This window comes from Phalangium opilio, unplaced genomic scaffold, assembly GCF_054372755.1.
Source record: "Phalangium opilio isolate 3A_F unplaced genomic scaffold, DU_Popi_V2 ptg000045l_1, whole genome shotgun sequence".
NCBI lineage: Eukaryota > Metazoa > Arthropoda > Arachnida > Opiliones > Phalangiidae > Phalangium > Phalangium opilio.
Genome location: NW_028324168.1, coordinates 6,096,602 through 6,115,230, shown reverse-complemented (window position 1 = coordinate 6,115,230; position 18,629 = coordinate 6,096,602). Strand labels below are relative to the sequence as shown.

Sequence of the window (18,629 nt, the reverse complement as noted above, 5' to 3'; positions counted from 1 at the left end):
GAAATTTGCATATTTTGCGTATTATTATCGGAACTTCGGAAGCCATTTGCAAAAGGCGCGCCTTTTTTAAAGGCCTGGTCACACACTCACACTTCAACGCGCGCTTCGTCGTGCAAACCGGTTTGTATCGGGAGGCCCAAGCGTGTAGACGGGACGACGGATAGTCGCGCAAACCGCCAAGCTCGGCTTGAGTAACCAAAGAATTAGTACGTGCAAACTCGGCTTGCACGGTAAAGAGTGTGCATATGGACAGTATAAACTGTACTTTGTTACACTGTACAAGTTGTATCTTCAGCAGGAACGGAAATAAGCAAACACAGTGATCAATTGCCATTAATCTTCGCATCGAATAATATTACTGGAGTGGGAGTGAAAATAGCTTTCGTTAATATTGCTCCATGGTGGCAGATTTGTATCACCGTAGCAGTGTTGTAGCCAATGAACAAAATTATCGAATTTATCGTCAGTTTTTCCTTTTGCCGAAGTGGAGGGCTATTGCGCAATAGCTTAAATATGTCTGATATACGCAATTTATCAAAACAATTCATAGCAGACTTTATTGAATTATACCAATCATTGCCATGTCTTTGGAAAATAAAATCAAAAGAATATTCGGACCGCAATAAGAAACATGCAGCATACCTTACAATGGTCAACAAATTAAAGGAGGTACGTAATACATAAGTAATGGGAATTGTGGTTTCAAATAATGATTATGGCATTATGTTGTTCAAAACGGTGACTATGATTGAATGCACTTATGAAAGGTGGAGGCTGACGCTGACAGGGACGCAGTAATCAGGAAAATAAATTCACTGCGTAGTTCTTACCGCAAAGAAAAGAAAAAGGTTTTGGAGTCGCAAAAGTCAGGAGCTGGCGCGGATGAAGTACATGTACCCACGCTGTGGTATTACTCGTTATTCAACTTTTTGGACGACCAAGAAATAGCTCGACCTTCAGTGTCAAACTTTGAAGAATCCCTTTCACATGTAAGAGAAGGAACAGGGTTGTGTTGTTTGCACCTAGTATTTATTTTCGTAATGTCATTGTTACATTGTTTAATTACTTATGTTACATATCGAATTTTGCCAGGGAACACTTCCTTCATTGTTAACATACAATAAGAACTGTTCTCTGTTCTGCTTGGCATCATTAGCAATCGCTCTATAGTGTCCTCTCTGAAGGTCAGTAAGATTGTCATCAGTGGTCCGTAAACCTAATGATAGTGACCCTTGAATAGTGTCTTCCTTATCTGTGCTCCCAGCCGGCATGTAGCTTGTTGAATTATGTCTTATTAGAAAGTTATGAAGCACACAACATGCCATAACAGCAACGTCTATATTTTCAAGTTGTAATTTAATGCTAGTATGAAACAGACGAAATCGAGCAGCTAATATACCAAAAGCATTTTCGACGACACGCCTTGCTCTTGATAGGCGATAGTTATATATTGTACGTTCATTTGTAAGCTCTCTTTGATTATAGGGTTTCAAAAAGTTAGGGGTTAAAGCAAATGCTTCGTCGCCTATGAACACATAATTGAGTATTTTATTAGAGTTATTTAGCTGTTCTGGGCCCGGAATGTGTAACGAGTTCGCTTTCAATTTTCTGTGGAATATTGTCTGCTCAATTACACCTCCATCCGAAATTCTGCCATTGACACCAAATTCTGCTATGATGAACTCGTAGTTTGCATTAACCACTGCCATCAACACCATACTATGGAACCCTTTATAGTTATAAAAGTATGAACCGCTTTGCGGTGGTGGTATAATTTTAACGTGTTTGCCATCTACGGCACCCAGGCAATGGGGAAAATTCCACTTTCTCTCAAAGTCGTGCGCTATTTGCTTCCATTCTTCCTGTGATGTTGGTACCTAAAATGAAATTAAAATATTTCAGGATGAGAACTCCATTGAGTCAGTGGTATCGCCTCAAGACCAGGAATATCGGCCGCCATCACAATCCTCTAATAACAGTAGTTGCACAACGGATCCGTCACCGCTAGACCTGGACTTGTTACCCCCTACTCCAAGTAGCGAATGTTCATCAGCACCACCCAGACGCGTAAATAATAACAAAAGGGGTCGGGAGATTGACAATGTTATAGCTACGGTTGGTAAAAAGCTGTCAGAAGCAAGAACCGAGGACCAGCATGACGTGTTTGGACGCAATGTAGCACATAAGCTTCGAAATATGCCCAAGGAACAACGTATATTTGCTGAAAAGTTAATTAACGACGCTTTGTTCGAAGGAGACCTAGGAACCCTGTCGCGGAATTGTTGCATTCACATTCCAACTACCAATACTACGCCATTACCAATCCCTACTCAGCCTATCTTCGTGAACGCTATACCGTCGAACATGGATATCCATGCAACACCCTCCCAAGGCACCCATACCACAACCGCGAGTACTATGAATAGCATTGAAACCTATGTTGCTGCTCATGAAACAATTGCTGATTATGTGACTCATTACGACCCACAACAATAATTGGATTACTATGTTGCACACAATGCCTATGTAATAAATAAAGATTTAACAAACTTAAAACGTTGTTTTACCTTCATGTATTGTTTTCGCAAAACCATAAAGATGGCTCGACATGTGTCCGGGATAATCGCAGATAACGACTGATGGGAAATCGCGGTAGAAAATCGTAGATCTCGGTATGATCTTCCAGTAGCTAGAAAGCGTAAAGTACTGCTCAATCTTTCATGCGGAGATATGGCTTCGCGCATCACAGTATCTTGGCGTTGTATAATAGGTGTCACCAAACGAAGTAATTTCGTATATGCGTTGACATCCATTCTGAGATAACTACGCCAGTCATCAGGATCTTCTCTTAAATCGTTCATTAAATGTATATGTGAATGTCTTTTTCGACGTAGCAGCCATGTTTTACACCATTTACTTCGTGGGCGTTTCTGGTTCTTGCGTTTCAATAATAAAGAATAGAGAAAACCATATAATAAGAACATATCACTATGGCACATTTTGCGATCATGGACGTTATGACACCTCTGCAACAGAAAAGCCAATAATGACGTTTGCACAAACATTAGCATCGTGTGGACGCAAGAAGGGTGTTTCAGTTGTATTGCGCAAATCATACATATGTCAGGGTCGCTGTCGTTTGGCCGCGGTACACACCGAGTTTGCACGAACAAATTCTTCGGCAGTGCAATGTTTACGCAAATCGCGCTAATCGATTTGCACAAGCCAACGTCATTCCGTCCACACGCTCGGGTTTCCCGACACAACTAGGTTTGTTCAAGGACGTTTGCGGTTAAAAATGAGCGTGTGACCAAGACGAGAGTAGAGCGTGCAAACCAGCACTCGCGCATGCGTAAGCAACGCACTTCCGAAGCGTTAGCACGTGCAATCTCTTTGTGTACAAGTTAGCTGGTATCTGTAGACGGGGGCCAAGCCGTGTGCTCCGTCGATTTGCACATGTTTTTATGCCGTTTGCACAAGCTTTATTAACATCGTTTGGACGTTGGAGGTGTGTTCCGTGTTTCTGCACAATCCGTACCGTTAAGGCAAATCGCTATCGTGTGACCGGGCCTTAAGTTTGTTATGAAGCCACGCGATACCGCCACTGTCGTTTAATGCAAAATAGGCCCGATGTAAAAAATTGCGTTGAAGATCATCAAACAAAAAAATTCGAAAACAATTTGGGAATTTATATCGAAAAGTTATTAGAATTATGGGAAATATCGCTTCCGTTTTCGCCAGTTGATAAAATGCAGTCCTTTTTTCCAAACGAAGTAAGTACTTTAAACTTAAACTTGACCGTAAATTATAAAGTGGTCCAGTTTTGCTAAGCCTCGGCCATGAAAACCTGTCAGCAAAAAAAAAATTCGTTAAAAAACTAGACTAAAAAAATGACATATGCAAAGGCCTTGGCGGATGTAATGGCTTCTGCCTTGGGGAGAAAGGTTTCTTTAATGTCTATGAATTATGCTAGGTTCCGGTGCTGCTGAGGTATAACTACCCGCAGTTTTTTGGCCATGAAATAAACTTCCCAAAGGTGGAAAAGGTCAACAAAGAATGCGAACCCATGAATCACCCATTGAGCATTCCTACTCCAATACCTCCTCCACCTTCTCATTCACAGCCACCACCACCTCCACAGCCAGTACCTCAAAAAGGGTCTAAACCATTTTCTTGCGAAGTTTGTGGGAAGGCATATGCCCAGGTAAACATTAATTACACTAAAAATTATACATTAATTAATTAATTAAACTAAGCTCTTATACTTAATCTAACATACAGAAAGTTAGCTTGGAAAATCATATGATAAGCCATACAGGGAAGAAAAAGGAACATCTCATTAAAGTAATTTAATTTTAAGTGTTTAATTATTACTTTTGAGTGTATTAAGTGGTCATTTTTTTAATAGCCCTATCCTTGTGAAATCTGTGGGAAGGGTTTCACTCAGAAAGGTCAGTATCTACTGGTCAGTTTTACCAAATGTGGATGAGAGGGAAAGTATGACAATGGCCATTAGAGCCTGTGTTAAAAAACGCGGACATCAAAGTTTCGCCAATAACTATTTAGTTTGCTAGTGACTGATGGACTTGCAAACTCGCGACTGAAAGTAGTTCCGACATTTATGCTCCTTGGTTTAACCATAGCCCACTCGATCACGCGTATCACGACGCAAGCTGCTCGCGCTATAGCTAAATTACCGACCGAGATTTGTTTTAAACGTATCTAGTTTTATGTGCTCTTCTATTGATTGCTTCGATAACCTTACTTAAATCCCATATTATACCTTCAAATACCTTTTAAAACATTACCAGATACTCTGTCCTGACTAAAAACACAAATCGAGGAAGTTCTAGCATACACAATAGCAGACGACGGTAACCGCGTAACCACGAATTAACACAAGACCTATTTTAAGGGAGTGAACAGGCCCAGTATAGCTACGCCAATAAAACGGTCAACTACGTAGGGCGAAACTCTGATGACTCGCGAGTCGACTTTTGGCCATTTTCATACTTTTCCTCTCATCCACTTTTGGTTTTACCTTTTAAATGAAGCCTAACGAGCTTTACATTACAGGCAATATGAAAACTCATATGTTAACCCATACTGTTGGTAAGTTCCTTAAGAATTACCTAAGAATAGTTATTTTTCACTAACCATTGTTAAATATATCACTTAGGGAAACAACATCTGTGTCCTGTCTGTGGTAAAGGTAAATTAATGTTTTTTTTTTGTTTTTTTTTAATATAGGAACTTATAAATTTTAATTATTTCCTATGATTTTTCAGGGTTTACTCAAAAGGGGAATATGAAAACTCACATGAAACTTCACCAACGCGTCCCTGACTCTGATAAACCCTTCAATTGCCATATATGCGGTCATGGATTTCAATTACGCTCCAGTTTGGACTGTCACTTATCAAACCATGAAAAGTATCTTGGTCAAAGATACCAAGGGGGTACCAGCACCCTAGCCACCCCTGGTGGTGGCCTTCCAAACATGCAAAATATGGCGGCCATTGCAGCTGGAATGCAACCGTCACCAAACATTTCCAGCCCACCCGCCCCATCAAGCATTAATGTTCCCAATTCTGTGTCTTCCCAACAACAACAACAACAACAACAACAGCAACAACATCACGAGAGTTCTAAAGCGAATAATCATCACAATCAACATTCGCCTCAAAGTCAACAGGAGGAACAACAACACCGGCAACAACAACAACAGCAGCAGCAACAATTGTTGCATTCGCAGTTGCAACATTATAAATCTCAAAATTCTTTACACGCAGCCGTTAAACAAGCTTATAATGAGATTAATAATTACAATCAACAGTAACGAATGTTCTACCGGTAGTTTTTAACATAAAAGGTTTACATTTAACATAAAAAAAGGGAGACAAGAATGCCATCTTATCAAACTTCTACAAAAATCATTAAAAACCACCTCTTAATCTTTTTTGAAATAGAATATTTAGAAGAACTAACTACTAGAGTACAACTACAACTGCAACTACTACTACTTAAAACATGAAAAAAAAAATCACTCTCCTATTGAACCTTTAACCTTTTTACATTAGTTTTAACCGAATATTTAAAGCATTTTTAAGTTGGAAGCCTAATCAAGTGAAAAATGGGAGTAAATTCAATTGGTTTGGGTAATATAACATTATACCTTAAAAGAACGGCCTTTTTCTAAATATAAAAGGAATTAAATATTAAAATTAAACTTAATTATCTCTTATTATAAAATAATTAGCATTTAATTAGGTGCGGCCATTGCTGTAGTGACGTCAGAATCATAGCCCTATATGATTGGTTGAAATCTCCCAAGCTGAGAGTAGGGCTGGAAATAAGAAATGGTTCTTATAGGACACGTGGCCAGTGACCACGCCCCTCTCCCCCTTTTATATTTTGAAAAAGGACATTCTTTTAAAGAATAATGTTATGTTACCTGAACTTTTCCTTGTTATTTTTTTAATTATCATTTTATTTTATTTTAGCCTAATTATTCTATTTTTGACTTTATTAGGCATTCATGTTATAAATAATTTTAAATGCTCCATAATTTTATGAATGATAAAATGAAACAAATTTTACTCATTGGTTTTTATTAATTAATAATAGTATATACATAATTGTAGAATTTTATATACGGAACTCAACTACTATAGTTTAATTAACTAATTTCCTCCACTATTGTTAATTAATTAATAAAAAAAAGAAAAATGTATATTGTAGAAAACTATAGAATGGTATGTGGAGAAAATTCTCAGAAGGTAAGAAAAAAAAAATAAATCGTGTTACGGACTCCAGAAAAAAACGGGCGTGCAGAAATAGAAAATTAAATTAAATATTTACCTTGATTTGATTTGGGGTTAGGAATTAATTAATTAATTAATTAATGGGTCCAGATTTCGGGTGGATTATAAAAATTTGTAGGCGGAGTTTTAAGTGAAATAACTTTTAAAAGTTTTGTTAGAAATAACAAATAACTGAATAAGACGTCACTTTTTGCTCCTTAGATAATTATTATAGACTGAATTGGGTGCACTGATTAAGTACTACTAATTAATTAATTATCAACAGAAAAAAATACGTTGTTTCTAACGGAACTTTGTGAGAAAATTGAGAAAACGTTTAGGGGTGCGTAAATAATTTGGTTGGTTCTTCGTTTATTATTATTATTATTATACATAGCAAAAGTTTTAAATCAAAAAAAGAAACATGACGTGTTTGTTGTTTAGAGTGTATTTGTAAAGACTAAAGAGCAAAGAAAAAAAACAAAACAAAAATCTAGAAAAACAAGATAAAGGATGCGCCGACCGAAATTGTTTTTCAAAAAAAAAAAAAAATAAGTCTTAGATAATTTTTATTTGCCATTAATATTAAAAAAGAGGGTTTTTGCTTATAACTGCTTTTTGAGCATTTTTATAACATTTTTTAGAGAAAAATCGCAGCAAAGGTTTTGATTTAACAATTTTTACGGTACATATTTCAATATATTTGTCTTCAAATAATAAAATATTTGAAGGTTTTTTGAATTTTGGGTGAACTATCTTGTAAAAAAAAAAGAAAAAACTGTTTTAAAAAAGAAATGTGTTGCAAATACTATTTTAATGGAACTCCCCCTTCTACTACTAATGTTTTTACAACGTTGTAAAAGTCCGTACCTTCTTCCATTTAGATTTATTTTAACTTTTTTTTTTATTGTGACTTATGGGAAACGCAAAAAAAAATTAATTAATTACGACAATTTTAATTATTTTACCAATCATGTGTACGTGTTTAATAACGAGCGTTTAAATGTAAAAAAAAACAATCGATTCTTTTTAGTATAGTTTAGCTTTTTCCTTCCCCCCCCCCCTCTCTTTGGTTTAAAAAAAAACTGACAAATTGTTACGTTTCATGTTTTTTCATTAAATATATGAAATATGTAAATTAGTTTGATTAAAAAAACAGGCAAACGGAATAACGGATAGGTTTCCCCTGCGGAAGTAAGTTATATAATGAAGTATTCAAGGTAAGAGTGCAGCGCTATAGAAGCTTGGAGTTGGTTTTATTTCTCATGTTGTTATCGCCTACGTACGTATTGCAAACTAAGGTGGTATGGTCTTTAAAGATTACGCAATAAGTCGCCGTTGAAGTATTCAACGCAAGAGTGCAGCGCTGGAGAAGCTTTGAGTTGGTTATATTTCTCATGTTGGCGGCTAAGTACGTATTGCACACTAAGGTGGTATGGTCTTTAAAGATTACGCAATCAGTCGCCGGTTGCTACCAACTCTGCGTTTTATGGAATTTTAAATAAGTTTAAAAGGAAATTGCAACAGTTTAAATAGTTTTTTAGTTAAATTACATTAAAATGTTTCAATTAATAAGGATTAATAACCTTAAACTAAACTATAAAACCTTAAGAAAGGTAAGTTTGTTGTATAATTGAGCCAAGGCTTAACTCCTAACCTTGATCAAAGCATGGCTTTATTATTTTATTTATTTATTTATTACGTTATTAATGCCAAAAATTAATGTTTCGCCATTATGTTAAGGTACTTAAAGCCACGTATTCCACTAATAACAAAAATGTATGTATTAATTATGAGGTAAATCTCGGAAAAATGTTAATTAAATTAATGATTATTGGCTCGGGCAGACTGTTCATAAAGATGTGGAACATATTAGAAATATCGGTATCTCTGCCCACATTGATTCCGGCAAAACAACCTTAACAGAAAGATTATTATACTACGCCGGTCGTATTGATGAAATGCACGAAGTAATTATTTTAAATTTTGTAATTAAACTGTTAAAATTAACTTAGAAGTTTGTTAGGTTAGAGGAAAAGATCAAGTTGGAGCTAAAATGGATTCTATGGAGTTAGAACGTCAAAGAGGCATTACAATTCAATCAGCGGCTACTTATATTGATTGGAAAGGATATAATATCAATATAATTGATACTCCTGGCCATGTAGACTTCACAGTTGAAGTTGAAAGAGCTTTGAGAGTCTTAGACGGAGCTGTTTTAGTTTTGTGCGCTGTTGGTGGTGTCCAATCTCAAACTTTAACAGTTACTAGGCAAATGAAAAGATATAACGTGCCTTGTTTAGGCTTTATTAATAAATTAGATCGAATGGGAGCTAGCCATAAACGCGTTTTAAGTCAAATGAGGTTAATAAATGAAGTTAATTAGCCTTATTCCTGATCAGCGCCACCTAACCATAGCGGCGACTTTGAGAACTACTGTAATTGGCAAACCAACCAGATGTCGATAAAATCTGTGACGTCATTTTTGCTAAGACCCCGAGAGTGCCCGTCAGTGACGTCACCTGATTTTAGCGACATCTGATTGGCTTGCCGATTACAGTAGTTCTCAAAGCCGCCACTATGATTAGGTGGCGCTGATCAGGAATAAGGCTAATTAATTAAGATATTCAAATGTTAAACTATAACAACAGATAAATCAATTTCAGATCAAAATTAAACTACAATGCCGCGTTTTTACAACTTCCAATTGGTTTAGAAGGTTCCCATCAAGGAGTTGTTGATCTAATTCACAAAAAGGCCATTTATTTTGATGGAAATAATGGAGAAATTGTTAGAGAGGATGCCGTTCCTAATAACATGTTATCGGAAATGGAAGATTTTAGACAGGAATTGATAGAACATGTTTCAAATGTTGATGATACTTTGGGAGAAATGTTTCTCGAGGAAAAAGTACCAAATGAAGCGGATATCATGGCCGGTATTAGAAGGGCTTGTTTACAAAGGAAATTTGTCCCAGTTTTGATGGGAACGGCTTTAAAAAATAAAGGAGTTCAACCTCTCTTGGATGCGGCTCTTAGTTATCTTCCAAATCCAACGGAGGTTCAAAATTTTGCTTTGAAAGAAGTTGGGTGAGAAGAATTACTTATTATTATAGAGTTTTAAACCTGTTAAACCTTATTTAAGTTAATTTTACTAACAGGGGAAAATCAGAGAAGATTTTAATGGATCCAACACGTTCAGCTGAACATCCTTGTATTAGTTTAGCATTTAAACTTGAAGCGGGGAAATTTGGTCAATTAACTTATCTCAGGGTGTACCAGGGAATGTTAGCTCGTGGGGACACCATTTATAACACCAGAACAATGAAGAAGACCAAAGTTGTGAGATTAGTTAGAATGCATTCCAATGAAATGGAAGATATCCAAGAAGCTTATGCCGGAGATATTGTTGCCTTATTTGGTATTGATTGTGCCAGTGGTGATACCTTTGTCAATCAAAAAGATATCCAACTTTCCATGGTATGTATTCAGGGAGATCAGCAGGCCTATAAAATCCTATAGTTTTGAACCTGTCCTATAATATCCTATAATTCCACAAAAGGTCTAATAATATCCTATTTTTCCTATAAAAACACATTTTTTCTCCTATAAAATCCTATTTTTCCTGTAAAAACACATTTTTTCCTCCTATAAAATCCTATTTTTCCTGTAAAAACATTTTTTCTCTTGTAAAATCCTATTTTTCCTGTAAAAACACATTTTTTCTCCTATAAAATCCTATTTTCCCTGTAAAAACACATTTTTTTCTCCTATAAAATCCTATTTTTCCTATAAAAACACTTTTTTCTCCTATAAAATCCTATTTTTCCTATAAAAACACTTTTTTCTCCTATAAAATCCTATTTTTCCTATAAAAACACTTTTTTCTCCTATAAAATCCTATTTTTCTATAAAAACACATTTTTTTCTCCTATAAAATCCTATTTTTCTTATAAAAACACATTGTTTTCTCCTATAAAATCCTATTTTTCCTATAAAAACACATTTTTTCTCCTATAAAATCCTACTTTTCATATAAAAACACATTATTTCTCCAATAAAATCCTATTTTTCCTATAAAAAAACACATTGTTTTCTCCTATAAAATCCTATTTTTCCTATAAAAACACATTTGTTTCTCCTATAAAATCCTATTTTTCCTATAAAAACACATTTGTTTCTCCTATAAAATCCTATTTAATCCTTAAAGGAATCAATTTACGTCCCGGATCCAGTCATATCAATGGCTATCCGACCAAAAGACACTAAACATTTGGACAGTTTCTCTAAAGCGGTCAATAGATTCACTAGAGAAGATCCGACATTTCATATTCAATATGATACAGATAATAAAGAGGTATAATTATAATTAATAAACCATGACGTCTTAAAAAATTAAAATCAGCAAAGGGAAAAACAAAAACAAGAAATACTTAAACACTTAATTGCAGACTATTGCCTCAGGGATGGGAGAATTGCATCTTGAAATTTATTCCCAAAGAATGGAAAGGGAATACGGATGTCCAGTTGTTATGGGAAAACCTAAGGTTGCTTTCCGGGAATCCATAATTGAACCTTTTGAGTTTGATTATTTACATAAGAAACAACACGGGGGTTCTGGACAATACGCCAGAGTTATAGGCATGCTTGAAGTGCGTTTTAATCTTTTAAAGGGGGGTCAAAGTTCAACATTAATGTTAAATTTAATTTTTTATTAGCCATTACCACCTCATGAAAATACTAAATTAGTTTTTAAAGATGAATGCATTGGTTCTAATGTTCCCAAAAGTTTTATGCCTGCAATTGAAAAAGTATAATTAAAATTTTATTTATTAATTATTGAATATTAAAAATTAATTTTAATTATTTTTTCTTGTTTTTTTTGTTCTTAAAGGGTTTTAGATTATTTTGTGAAAAAGGTTATTTAACTGGTCACAAAATTGCTGGTGTTAGATTCCGTATTCAAGATGGTAAATTATTAATTAATTAATTTTAATTAAACTTAACTATCTAATTAATAATTAAATTTTATCTAGGTGATAATCATGCTGTTGATTCCAATGAAATATCTTTTATTCTTGCTGCCCAGGGTGCAATTAGGCAAGGTATAAAAATGATAATTATTATGTTTATTAGTCTAAATTAATATTGCTTGAAAATTAATTAATTTTGCTTGAAAATTAATTAATATTGCTTGAAAATTAATTAATATTGCTTGAAAATTAATTAATGTTGCTTGAAAATTAATTAATCTTGCTTGAAAAATTAATTAATATTGCTTGAAAAATTAATTAATATTGCTTGAAAAATTAATTAATATTGCTTGAAAAATTAATTAATCTTGCTTTAAAATTAATTAATATTGCTTGAAAATTAATTAATCTTGCTTAAAAATTAATTAATCTTGCTTAAAAATTAATTAATATTGCTTGAAAAATTAATTAATCTTGCTTAAAAATTAATTAATATTGCTTGAAAAATTAATTAATATTGCTTGAAAAATTAATTAATATTGCTTGAAAAATTAATTAATATTGCTTGAAAAATTAATTAATATTGCTTGAAAAATTAATTAATATTGCTTGAAAAATTAATTAATATTGCTTTAAAATTAATTAATATTGCTTGAAAATTAATTAATCTTGCTTGAAAATTAATTAATCTTGCTTGAAAATTAATTAATCTTGCTTGAAAATTAATTAATCTTGCTTGAAAATTAATTAATCTTGCTTGAAAATTAATTAATCTTGCTTGAAAATTAATTAATCTTGCTTGAAAATTAATTAATCTTGCTTTAAAATTAATTATTATGGATTAAAAATGAATTAATATGGCATAGTCATTAATTAATATTTTTAATTTCGTTTTAGCTTATGAAGAAGGCAGATGGCATATTTTAGAACCAATCATGATGGTAGAAGTGGCTGTGCCAATTGAAAATCAAGGAGGAGTTATGGCCCAATTAAATAGACGGAGTGGAATTATAGTTTCAACTGATGCTAATGAAGGATGGTGTTGCATCTCGGCCGAAGTTCCTTTAAATAATATGTTCGGTTATTCAACCGAATTAAGATCATCCACTCAAGGAAGGGGGGAGTTTACCATGGAATATTGTAGATATTCTCCTGCCAAACCCGAACTGCAACAGGAATTGATTCAGGCCTATCAAGGAGCCAGAGAGGATGAAATGAAAAGGAAAAAGAAGAATTAACGACGAGGTAACAACTTAGATAATTAATAAGTTATTTTAAATGAAGATTAGGTGAAATTTCGGACGCGTCTTGTTGTTTTGTAAATAATTAAAAAAACAAAAAAAAACAATTGGTGTTGAAAAAAAGGGTGTTTTTAATTTTGTACAATCTGATATTGAAGGGCTTGTTTGGGTAAGTAAAGGTTTGTACTTCATTTATTTTCAAATTGGAATTGAAAAGCGTAATTTCAAATTTGGTGGTTTTTTTTTTTTTTTTTTTAAATACAAAAACCAAACGTGTTCTGAACAAAATGGCGGAAAAAACGCGGGAAACTAGTAGGGGGTGTGGTCACAGGACGGGAATAGTCCGTTTGGCGCGAAATTCAAATGATAGTAGAGCACGTGGTAGCCATATTGCGCCATTTTATAATTTGAGGGACGATGTGACGTCGAATAGGCCTAAATTCTTTCGAAAAAAAGTTTAAATATGACGTTTGGGGACACAAAATAACTTATCTCTTGCACTCTCGGCATTTTTCAAAAGAAAATTCCTCCCGTTTATCTCTGGAGATTCGTCAAACGTCAAAACTAACAATTAAAATTGTCATTCTTTAATAAGATGATCCTTTTCGACCTTACCCTGTTTTTTATCGATATATATCGAGAGAGAAATAAGTAATAATCACCTAAATGACTAATTTAAGGTGTTAAAACTAAATCCTAATTCTCGGGATAAAGGTTTTATGTTATTTTTTGATAAATATGAAGTTACATCAAAACACTCCAATATTATGTTATCTTTTAAATGTTCTCAAGTACGTTGAGGGCGTCTTGGCACCTACGAAACTTTAAAGGGGGTATAAAGAGACCCAACTTTTGGGAAAAGTTACTCAATCACCGCATTTTGACGCGTCTATTGCCTTATACTCCCTTTAACTAAAGACTAGAAGCCAGCGCTATACTTCACTCCCGGAAACTAAGTATGTTATCTAAGAAGACTAAATCTTCTTAGAACGAGGAACTTCCCACGCATACACTCAATTAACGAGTATCTTTATGACTCCATGATCGGGATTAAAATGTAAAATTGATTAATTCAAAGTTATCACACCGTTTTTAGAAGCTATCTTTGCTTTCTAATAGACCTTGTCGATGTAAAAAAGGGGTTGAAACAATATCGTCACTGCGCAGTCTCGTAATACAAACCGCCTAGAGCGCAGGCGCCATCGAAATGGTCTATTGCCTGAGAGATAAACTAGCTATTTCTCATAATTTTTGGTTAATTCTATCACTTATAAATGTCAGAGGTTCATTTAAATCTTATCTCTCATGTTAACTACGTATCTGTAATCTGTCTTTAGCTCGAATAGGTATTTGATAAATAAAACTTAAACAGTTCAACATTGTCCTATAGTCTCTCGAATGCCGAAACGATTGATTATATATTGAAAGAATTATAATACCACCACGTGACGTATTCAAAACTATGTAAGAATGACAATACTTATTTATAATATTTTTGTTAATAACTGATAAGGCGTTACCAAGGACAATGCATCGTTTATTTTCAATTTGATTTCATGGAAGTTTCAAATATAACTAATCATTAAGCTCCGTTCACATCAGGGAAAGTTAATTCAATTGTTAGTAGCATCTTTTTCAACCTATAACCTCTGATTTATAGTTTGAACAAAATCGTTTATCTTTATCAAATACGTTCAACAGGGAACTCTTTATCAATTTTGGAACTGTTAACTTATCCTAAATTTAATCAAAACACTTTAAAAAGAAAAGTTAATTCGTATAACGGTACCAATCCATTTTCTCTTGTTTTATATTCTTTGTGATTTCGTAGGTATAAGCAAGATACAGGTAAGTTCCGCTTTAATTAATTAATTAATTAATTTACTTAACTTTACTATCCGATGAAAATATATATAACCAATGGTAGATTCCTCACACTGTTCTTCAGACGAGATGATGGTTGTCGGCCGTAAAAGGCCTAGTGTTAGACGCAAATACGCTATCATAATTACAGTACTTATCTTACTCAGTGTTGCCTTGATTATTACCGTTTCTGTTTTGGCAACAAGAAGTAATTGAACTATGATGAGTAACTACTAAGTATTTGTTTTTTTTTTGACGCGAGTATTTTAATATTTAGGGCAAGAATCCTCGCCATGCGTAGGTGCTTGCGCAGCGGGTATGTTAATTAATGTCCAGTATCTTTTCGTGTCCTTGTATTTAATACGCACTCCTAAACTATATACAGCCGCGTATTTAACTGGACTGGCCAACTTTAGCGCTGACCCATGCGAAGATTTCTACGAATTCGCTTGTGGTCAATGGACGCAACAAGAAATACCCAAGTATCGAGACACCATAGACCCAACCGCGAGAAAGGTTGAAGAAATAAACGATAAACTTCTTGGTAAGTAATTTTTAATTTAAATTTTCCTATTTTGACTTAACTACAAAATAAATTGATTACAGACATATTTAGTAAGAAGATGTACATTAAGAATGAAGATCATGAAATTGTTAAGAGCGCTTTGCGGTATTTTGACGCGTGCACCGATATGGGTAGGTTGGCTTGGTCTTATGAACTTGTGGCAATACTGATTTAATAAAATCTTTCGCGACAGAATCCGTTAACAGAACGGGCATCCCGGCCATTTTAGCGTTTCTAAACGAAACTGGCGTTCCTCCTATGATTAACCCCGACTGGAACGCGGATGAATTTGACTGGTTGGAAATGGTGGCTACGATGCAAGTCAAAGCCGGTGTCAGTGTCCTCATCAGACCCCAACTTTCGCCGGATTACTCGAACACCTCTCGCTTTTTGATGCAGGTAATTAACATCACAAAGAGGAGTTGGGATTTTATGGATGGACGCGGGTAACTTATAGATTATTGGACGTATAGTTGGGTAGGACATCTTTAGCTTCGTTTGGTCCGAGTGGAGAGACGAGAAGTTATTATAAAGTCTACGTACTCAACTTCCTTTCTTATTTTGTAAACACCGATTTGAATATGAAGGAAGTATTTATGCAAAACGTGACGAGTGAAGTTGTTGATTTTGAAGACGAGCTAAGAAAGGTGGGTAAAATCAGAAGTATATAATACTTCTCTTCGGGAGAAGTGTACCACAAAGCGGGGGGGGGGGGGTAATTGTAACATGATTCTTCCTACCCAACATCATTTTACATTTGGAGCTATTCATAGTAATTACGCTTGTTGTAATTACGTAGCTGTATTCCGCGACTGTCCCAAATCCTGCTGAGCGTAAATTGATAAAGGATTTGAATTCCGAGATACCTGGCGTGAGTTATTTCGGCTCTTTAGTTCTGTTTATTGTCTTTTTTAATCTTGAGCGGTTTCGTACTGAAAAAAGGTTGACTGGGTGAAATACTTTCGCACCGTAACCAATAACATTGTAACCGAAGATGATGTTGTATATTTGGGTGATCCCGGTTACTTGCGGAATTTAGTTGAATTCATGAAAGACGAAGATGTCAAAAGACGAGCGGCTAATTACATCGCGTGGCAATTGATTGCCGGATTGGTTAACGTCTTGCCCAAACAATACCAAGAGTTTTTCCACAAATATACAACGGAAAATATTGACATCGAAACTCCTACCAACCGAAATTCGGTTTGTTTAACAATTCTTCATCGGGATTTTAAGTACTTGATGGACCATTTGTACGTGGCGCATTTCTTCGATCACGACGATTTGGTTTACGTAAGATCAATGGCTAATACGCTGAGGGAAGAATTTCAGTCGCTTTTAAACAATTCTGATTGGATGGATGATGAGAGTAAAAACCGGGCTTTGACTAAAGTAAAAATACGTCCTTGTCCAATTGCCTTGAATTATTAATTCCTCAGGAAAATCAAATCACCCGTTTATAGTTGGACAAATTAAGGATTCAATTGGCTTACGATGACTTCCTGGCAAATATCACCTTAGTAGCCGAATTGTACGAGCCTTTAAAATCAGTACGTATCTGAACAAGACCATGTGATCATGTTTTCTGAGAGTAATTCTAAATGTTTGCCAGCAGATTGGTGTAATTGGCAACGAAGCCGTCAAAAATGAGTTAATTATGAAGGCATTCAACACGCGTCATGGCTTTTCACTCTTGAAAGAACCTCGACGCCTGGATCTGACCAGAGCAGCGTCAGTTGACGCGGCCTACGATCGTGGTCTTAACGCTCTTGGTAAGTAGGTCGTGCTTATTTTGAGAATAGGTTGAGATTTTCCTTTTAAAAGTCTAAAATCTACAGGTGTATCCGCTGGAATGTTCTCTGCTCCACAATTCTACCCTGGCGCTCCCCACTACGTTAATTATGGCGCGATTGGCAGCGTCATCGGACACGAATTGACGCACGCTTACGATATATTGGGTAGGGAACGGGACGAAGATGGTATAATGAACCAGTGGTGGAGTAACACTGCCAATGAGGAATACTTGAAGAGAACTAAGTGTTTTATCGATCAATACTCGGATATTGCTGTCAGGTTACCATTGAACACGAGTAATCCAGATAATGGAGAGTATCGCTATTTGAATTTGAAAGGAGGTAACACTATTCAAGAAAACTTTGCCGATAATAATGGCATAATATTAAGTTACAACGTAAGTAGCGTTTATTGTACCTTTATATATTCAAAGGGGTTATGAAACGTTTAAGTTTTGTTTGATTTAGGCTTATCAGTCATGGCTTAAAAATAACAGAGACAATGTTAAGCTACCAGGATTGGAGCATTTTACTAAAGAACAGTTGTTCTTTTTAGCCTTTGCCAAGGTAATGTCAATAAGGTTGTTTTATTCGTGACTTGTTGTTGAATTTAATGTTTTTTTAAGACACATTGTCAAAATATTAACGCTGGTCGACTGGAATTTAACATTAGACAAGGACGTTATAGTCCTAACCAATACAGGTTAGTTTTGTCGTTTGTCCCACGTGTCTTTGCGCGATTTGAATTTTCGCGCCTTTGCAACTTTTATTATAATTGTTTTTAAACGCATGCGCAGAGTAATTGGACCATTGCGGAATTTTGAGCAATTTTCAAAGGCTTTCCAGTGCGGGGAAAATTCTGGAATGAGTATTAAGAACAAATGTATTATGTGGTAACCATTAATTGTTAATTAGTGATGCCATTTAATGTAAAAAGCATAAATGCCTGTAAATAAGTAATTTAAAAGCCAAATGGGAAAAGATGCGAGCACTGTTGTGCTTTTAATATAATATATTTCAGTTATTAAGTTTTGCAATAAAAATAGAAGCGATAATTTCCCGTCTCGATCTTCGAAATTAGGCCTAACAACTTTAGGCATGGCCCCTCATCGTTATTCTTTAGGTCACTGCGCAAGTTCGCAACAGGGATTTTCCCGCGCGTCAAGACCGCATTTAAGAAGGTGTTAAAACATCTTTCGCTGTAGTTTTCACATCGTTGTGATTTTTACTTTTCAACAGCAAATACATTAATTTGTTTAATAAAATGCACACTGTAGGAAAACTTAAAAACCAGTGATCTTAGCCTTAGGTAAAAGCAATGCAACTTGATAAAATCCTCCCTAATTAATCCGAGCTTCGCCTATGACCCCGGTACTGAGCTAGGTTTCGTGC

At 34.9% G+C, this 18,629-nt stretch overlaps 6 protein-coding genes and 1 long non-coding RNA gene across 7 annotated transcripts; 6 read left to right on the top strand and 1 right to left on the bottom strand.

The window, feature by feature from the left end:
* The first annotated feature begins 72 nt into the window (after window positions 1-72).
* On the top strand, window positions 73-2,556 carry LOC149677091 (uncharacterized). The gene is made up of 3 exons (XM_089838089.1): window positions 73-669; window positions 768-989; window positions 1,903-2,556. The coding sequence occupies exons 1-3, from the start codon at window positions 439-441 to the stop codon at window positions 2,494-2,496; spliced, it is 1,047 nt and encodes a 348-aa protein (XP_089694215.1). The 5' UTR covers window positions 73-438; the 3' UTR covers window positions 2,497-2,556.
* A 1,021-nt stretch (window positions 2,557-3,577) lies between these two features.
* LOC149677089 (uncharacterized) lies at window positions 3,578-7,941 on the top strand. The gene is made up of 7 exons (XM_089838088.1): window positions 3,578-3,773; window positions 3,974-4,204; window positions 4,282-4,344; window positions 4,409-4,451; window positions 5,077-5,112; window positions 5,180-5,212; window positions 5,289-7,941. Exons 1-7 carry the CDS (start codon window positions 3,615-3,617, stop codon window positions 5,837-5,839), a joined length of 1,116 nt encoding a protein of 371 aa, XP_089694214.1. The 5' UTR covers window positions 3,578-3,614; the 3' UTR covers window positions 5,840-7,941.
* Window positions 3,625-4,726, bottom strand: LOC149677090 (uncharacterized). Its single transcript, XR_016366570.1, has 2 exons — window positions 4,375-4,726; window positions 3,625-3,847 (listed from the first exon to the last, which is right to left on the bottom strand). It is a non-coding gene; the product is annotated as an uncharacterized LOC149677090 (long non-coding RNA).
* Window positions 7,942-8,224: 283 nt separating the features above from the next.
* mEFG1 (mitochondrial translation elongation factor G 1) lies at window positions 8,225-13,123 on the top strand. The gene is made up of 12 exons (XM_089838084.1): window positions 8,225-8,419; window positions 8,547-8,582; window positions 8,651-8,773; window positions 8,830-9,167; window positions 9,470-9,892; window positions 9,964-10,282; window positions 11,013-11,159; window positions 11,254-11,454; window positions 11,521-11,613; window positions 11,697-11,772; window positions 11,839-11,907; window positions 12,673-13,123. Exons 1-12 carry the CDS (start codon window positions 8,363-8,365, stop codon window positions 13,011-13,013), a joined length of 2,223 nt encoding a protein of 740 aa, XP_089694210.1. The 5' UTR covers window positions 8,225-8,362; the 3' UTR covers window positions 13,014-13,123.
* Window positions 13,124-14,936: 1,813 nt separating this feature from the next.
* On the top strand, window positions 14,937-15,619 carry LOC149677087 (neprilysin-1-like). The gene is made up of 4 exons (XM_089838585.1): window positions 14,937-15,087; window positions 15,157-15,195; window positions 15,265-15,423; window positions 15,486-15,619. The coding sequence occupies exons 1-4, from the start codon at window positions 14,937-14,939 to the stop codon at window positions 15,617-15,619; spliced, it is 483 nt and encodes a 160-aa protein (XP_089694711.1).
* Window positions 15,620-15,633: 14 nt separating this feature from the next.
* LOC149677086 (neprilysin-4-like) lies at window positions 15,634-17,068 on the top strand. Its single transcript, XM_089838522.1, has 5 exons — window positions 15,634-15,843; window positions 15,918-16,091; window positions 16,244-16,315; window positions 16,387-16,836; window positions 16,908-17,068. The coding sequence occupies exons 1-5, from the start codon at window positions 15,703-15,705 to the stop codon at window positions 17,004-17,006; spliced, it is 936 nt and encodes a 311-aa protein (XP_089694648.1). The 5' UTR covers window positions 15,634-15,702; the 3' UTR covers window positions 17,007-17,068.
* On the top strand, window positions 17,038-18,236 carry LOC149677085 (endothelin-converting enzyme homolog). The gene is made up of 5 exons (XM_089838523.1): window positions 17,038-17,216; window positions 17,283-17,635; window positions 17,706-17,804; window positions 17,864-17,940; window positions 18,035-18,236. Exons 1-5 carry the CDS (start codon window positions 17,102-17,104, stop codon window positions 18,132-18,134), a joined length of 744 nt encoding a protein of 247 aa, XP_089694649.1. The 5' UTR covers window positions 17,038-17,101; the 3' UTR covers window positions 18,135-18,236.
* Window positions 18,237-18,629: the final 393 nt, after the last annotated feature.

Coding starts and splice junctions, on each gene's coding strand:
- LOC149677085 (XM_089838523.1), top strand. CDS start 17,102: ATGAAGGCATTCAACACGCGTCATGGCTTTTCACTCTTGAAAGAACCT. Junction 17,636..17,705: donor GCATAATATTAAGTTACAAC/GTAAGTAGCGTT, acceptor TGTTTGATTTAG/GCTTATCAGTCATGGCTTAA. Junction 17,805..17,863: donor TCTTTTTAGCCTTTGCCAAG/GTAATGTCAATA, acceptor TGTTTTTTTAAG/ACACATTGTCAAAATATTAA.
- mEFG1 (XM_089838084.1), top strand. CDS start 8,363: ATGTTTCAATTAATAAGGATTAATAACCTTAAACTAAACTATAAAACC. Junction 11,455..11,520: donor GAGTTATAGGCATGCTTGAA/GTGCGTTTTAAT, acceptor ATTTTTTATTAG/CCATTACCACCTCATGAAAA. Junction 11,908..12,672: donor CCAGGGTGCAATTAGGCAAG/GTATAAAAATGA, acceptor ATTTCGTTTTAG/CTTATGAAGAAGGCAGATGG.
- LOC149677087 (XM_089838585.1), top strand. CDS start 14,937: ATGGTAGATTCCTCACACTGTTCTTCAGACGAGATGATGGTTGTCGGC. Junction 15,088..15,156: donor TTCTGTTTTGGCAACAAGAA/GTAATTGAACTA, acceptor TTTAATATTTAG/GGCAAGAATCCTCGCCATGC. Junction 15,424..15,485: donor AATAAACGATAAACTTCTTG/GTAAGTAATTTT, acceptor AATTGATTACAG/ACATATTTAGTAAGAAGATG.
- LOC149677089 (XM_089838088.1), top strand. CDS start 3,615: ATGCAAAATAGGCCCGATGTAAAAAATTGCGTTGAAGATCATCAAACA. Junction 5,113..5,179: donor TATGTTAACCCATACTGTTG/GTAAGTTCCTTA, acceptor TATATCACTTAG/GGAAACAACATCTGTGTCCT. Junction 5,213..5,288: donor GTGTCCTGTCTGTGGTAAAG/GTAAATTAATGT, acceptor ATGATTTTTCAG/GGTTTACTCAAAAGGGGAAT.
- LOC149677091 (XM_089838089.1), top strand. CDS start 439: ATGAACAAAATTATCGAATTTATCGTCAGTTTTTCCTTTTGCCGAAGT. Junction 670..767: donor TGGTCAACAAATTAAAGGAG/GTACGTAATACA, acceptor CACTTATGAAAG/GTGGAGGCTGACGCTGACAG. Junction 990..1,902: donor TTGAAGAATCCCTTTCACAT/GTAAGAGAAGGA, acceptor AAAATATTTCAG/GATGAGAACTCCATTGAGTC.
- LOC149677086 (XM_089838522.1), top strand. CDS start 15,703: ATGATTAACCCCGACTGGAACGCGGATGAATTTGACTGGTTGGAAATG. Junction 16,092..16,243: donor TTGAAGACGAGCTAAGAAAG/GTGGGTAAAATC, acceptor GTAATTACGTAG/CTGTATTCCGCGACTGTCCC. Junction 16,837..16,907: donor AAAACCGGGCTTTGACTAAA/GTAAAAATACGT, acceptor ACCCGTTTATAG/TTGGACAAATTAAGGATTCA.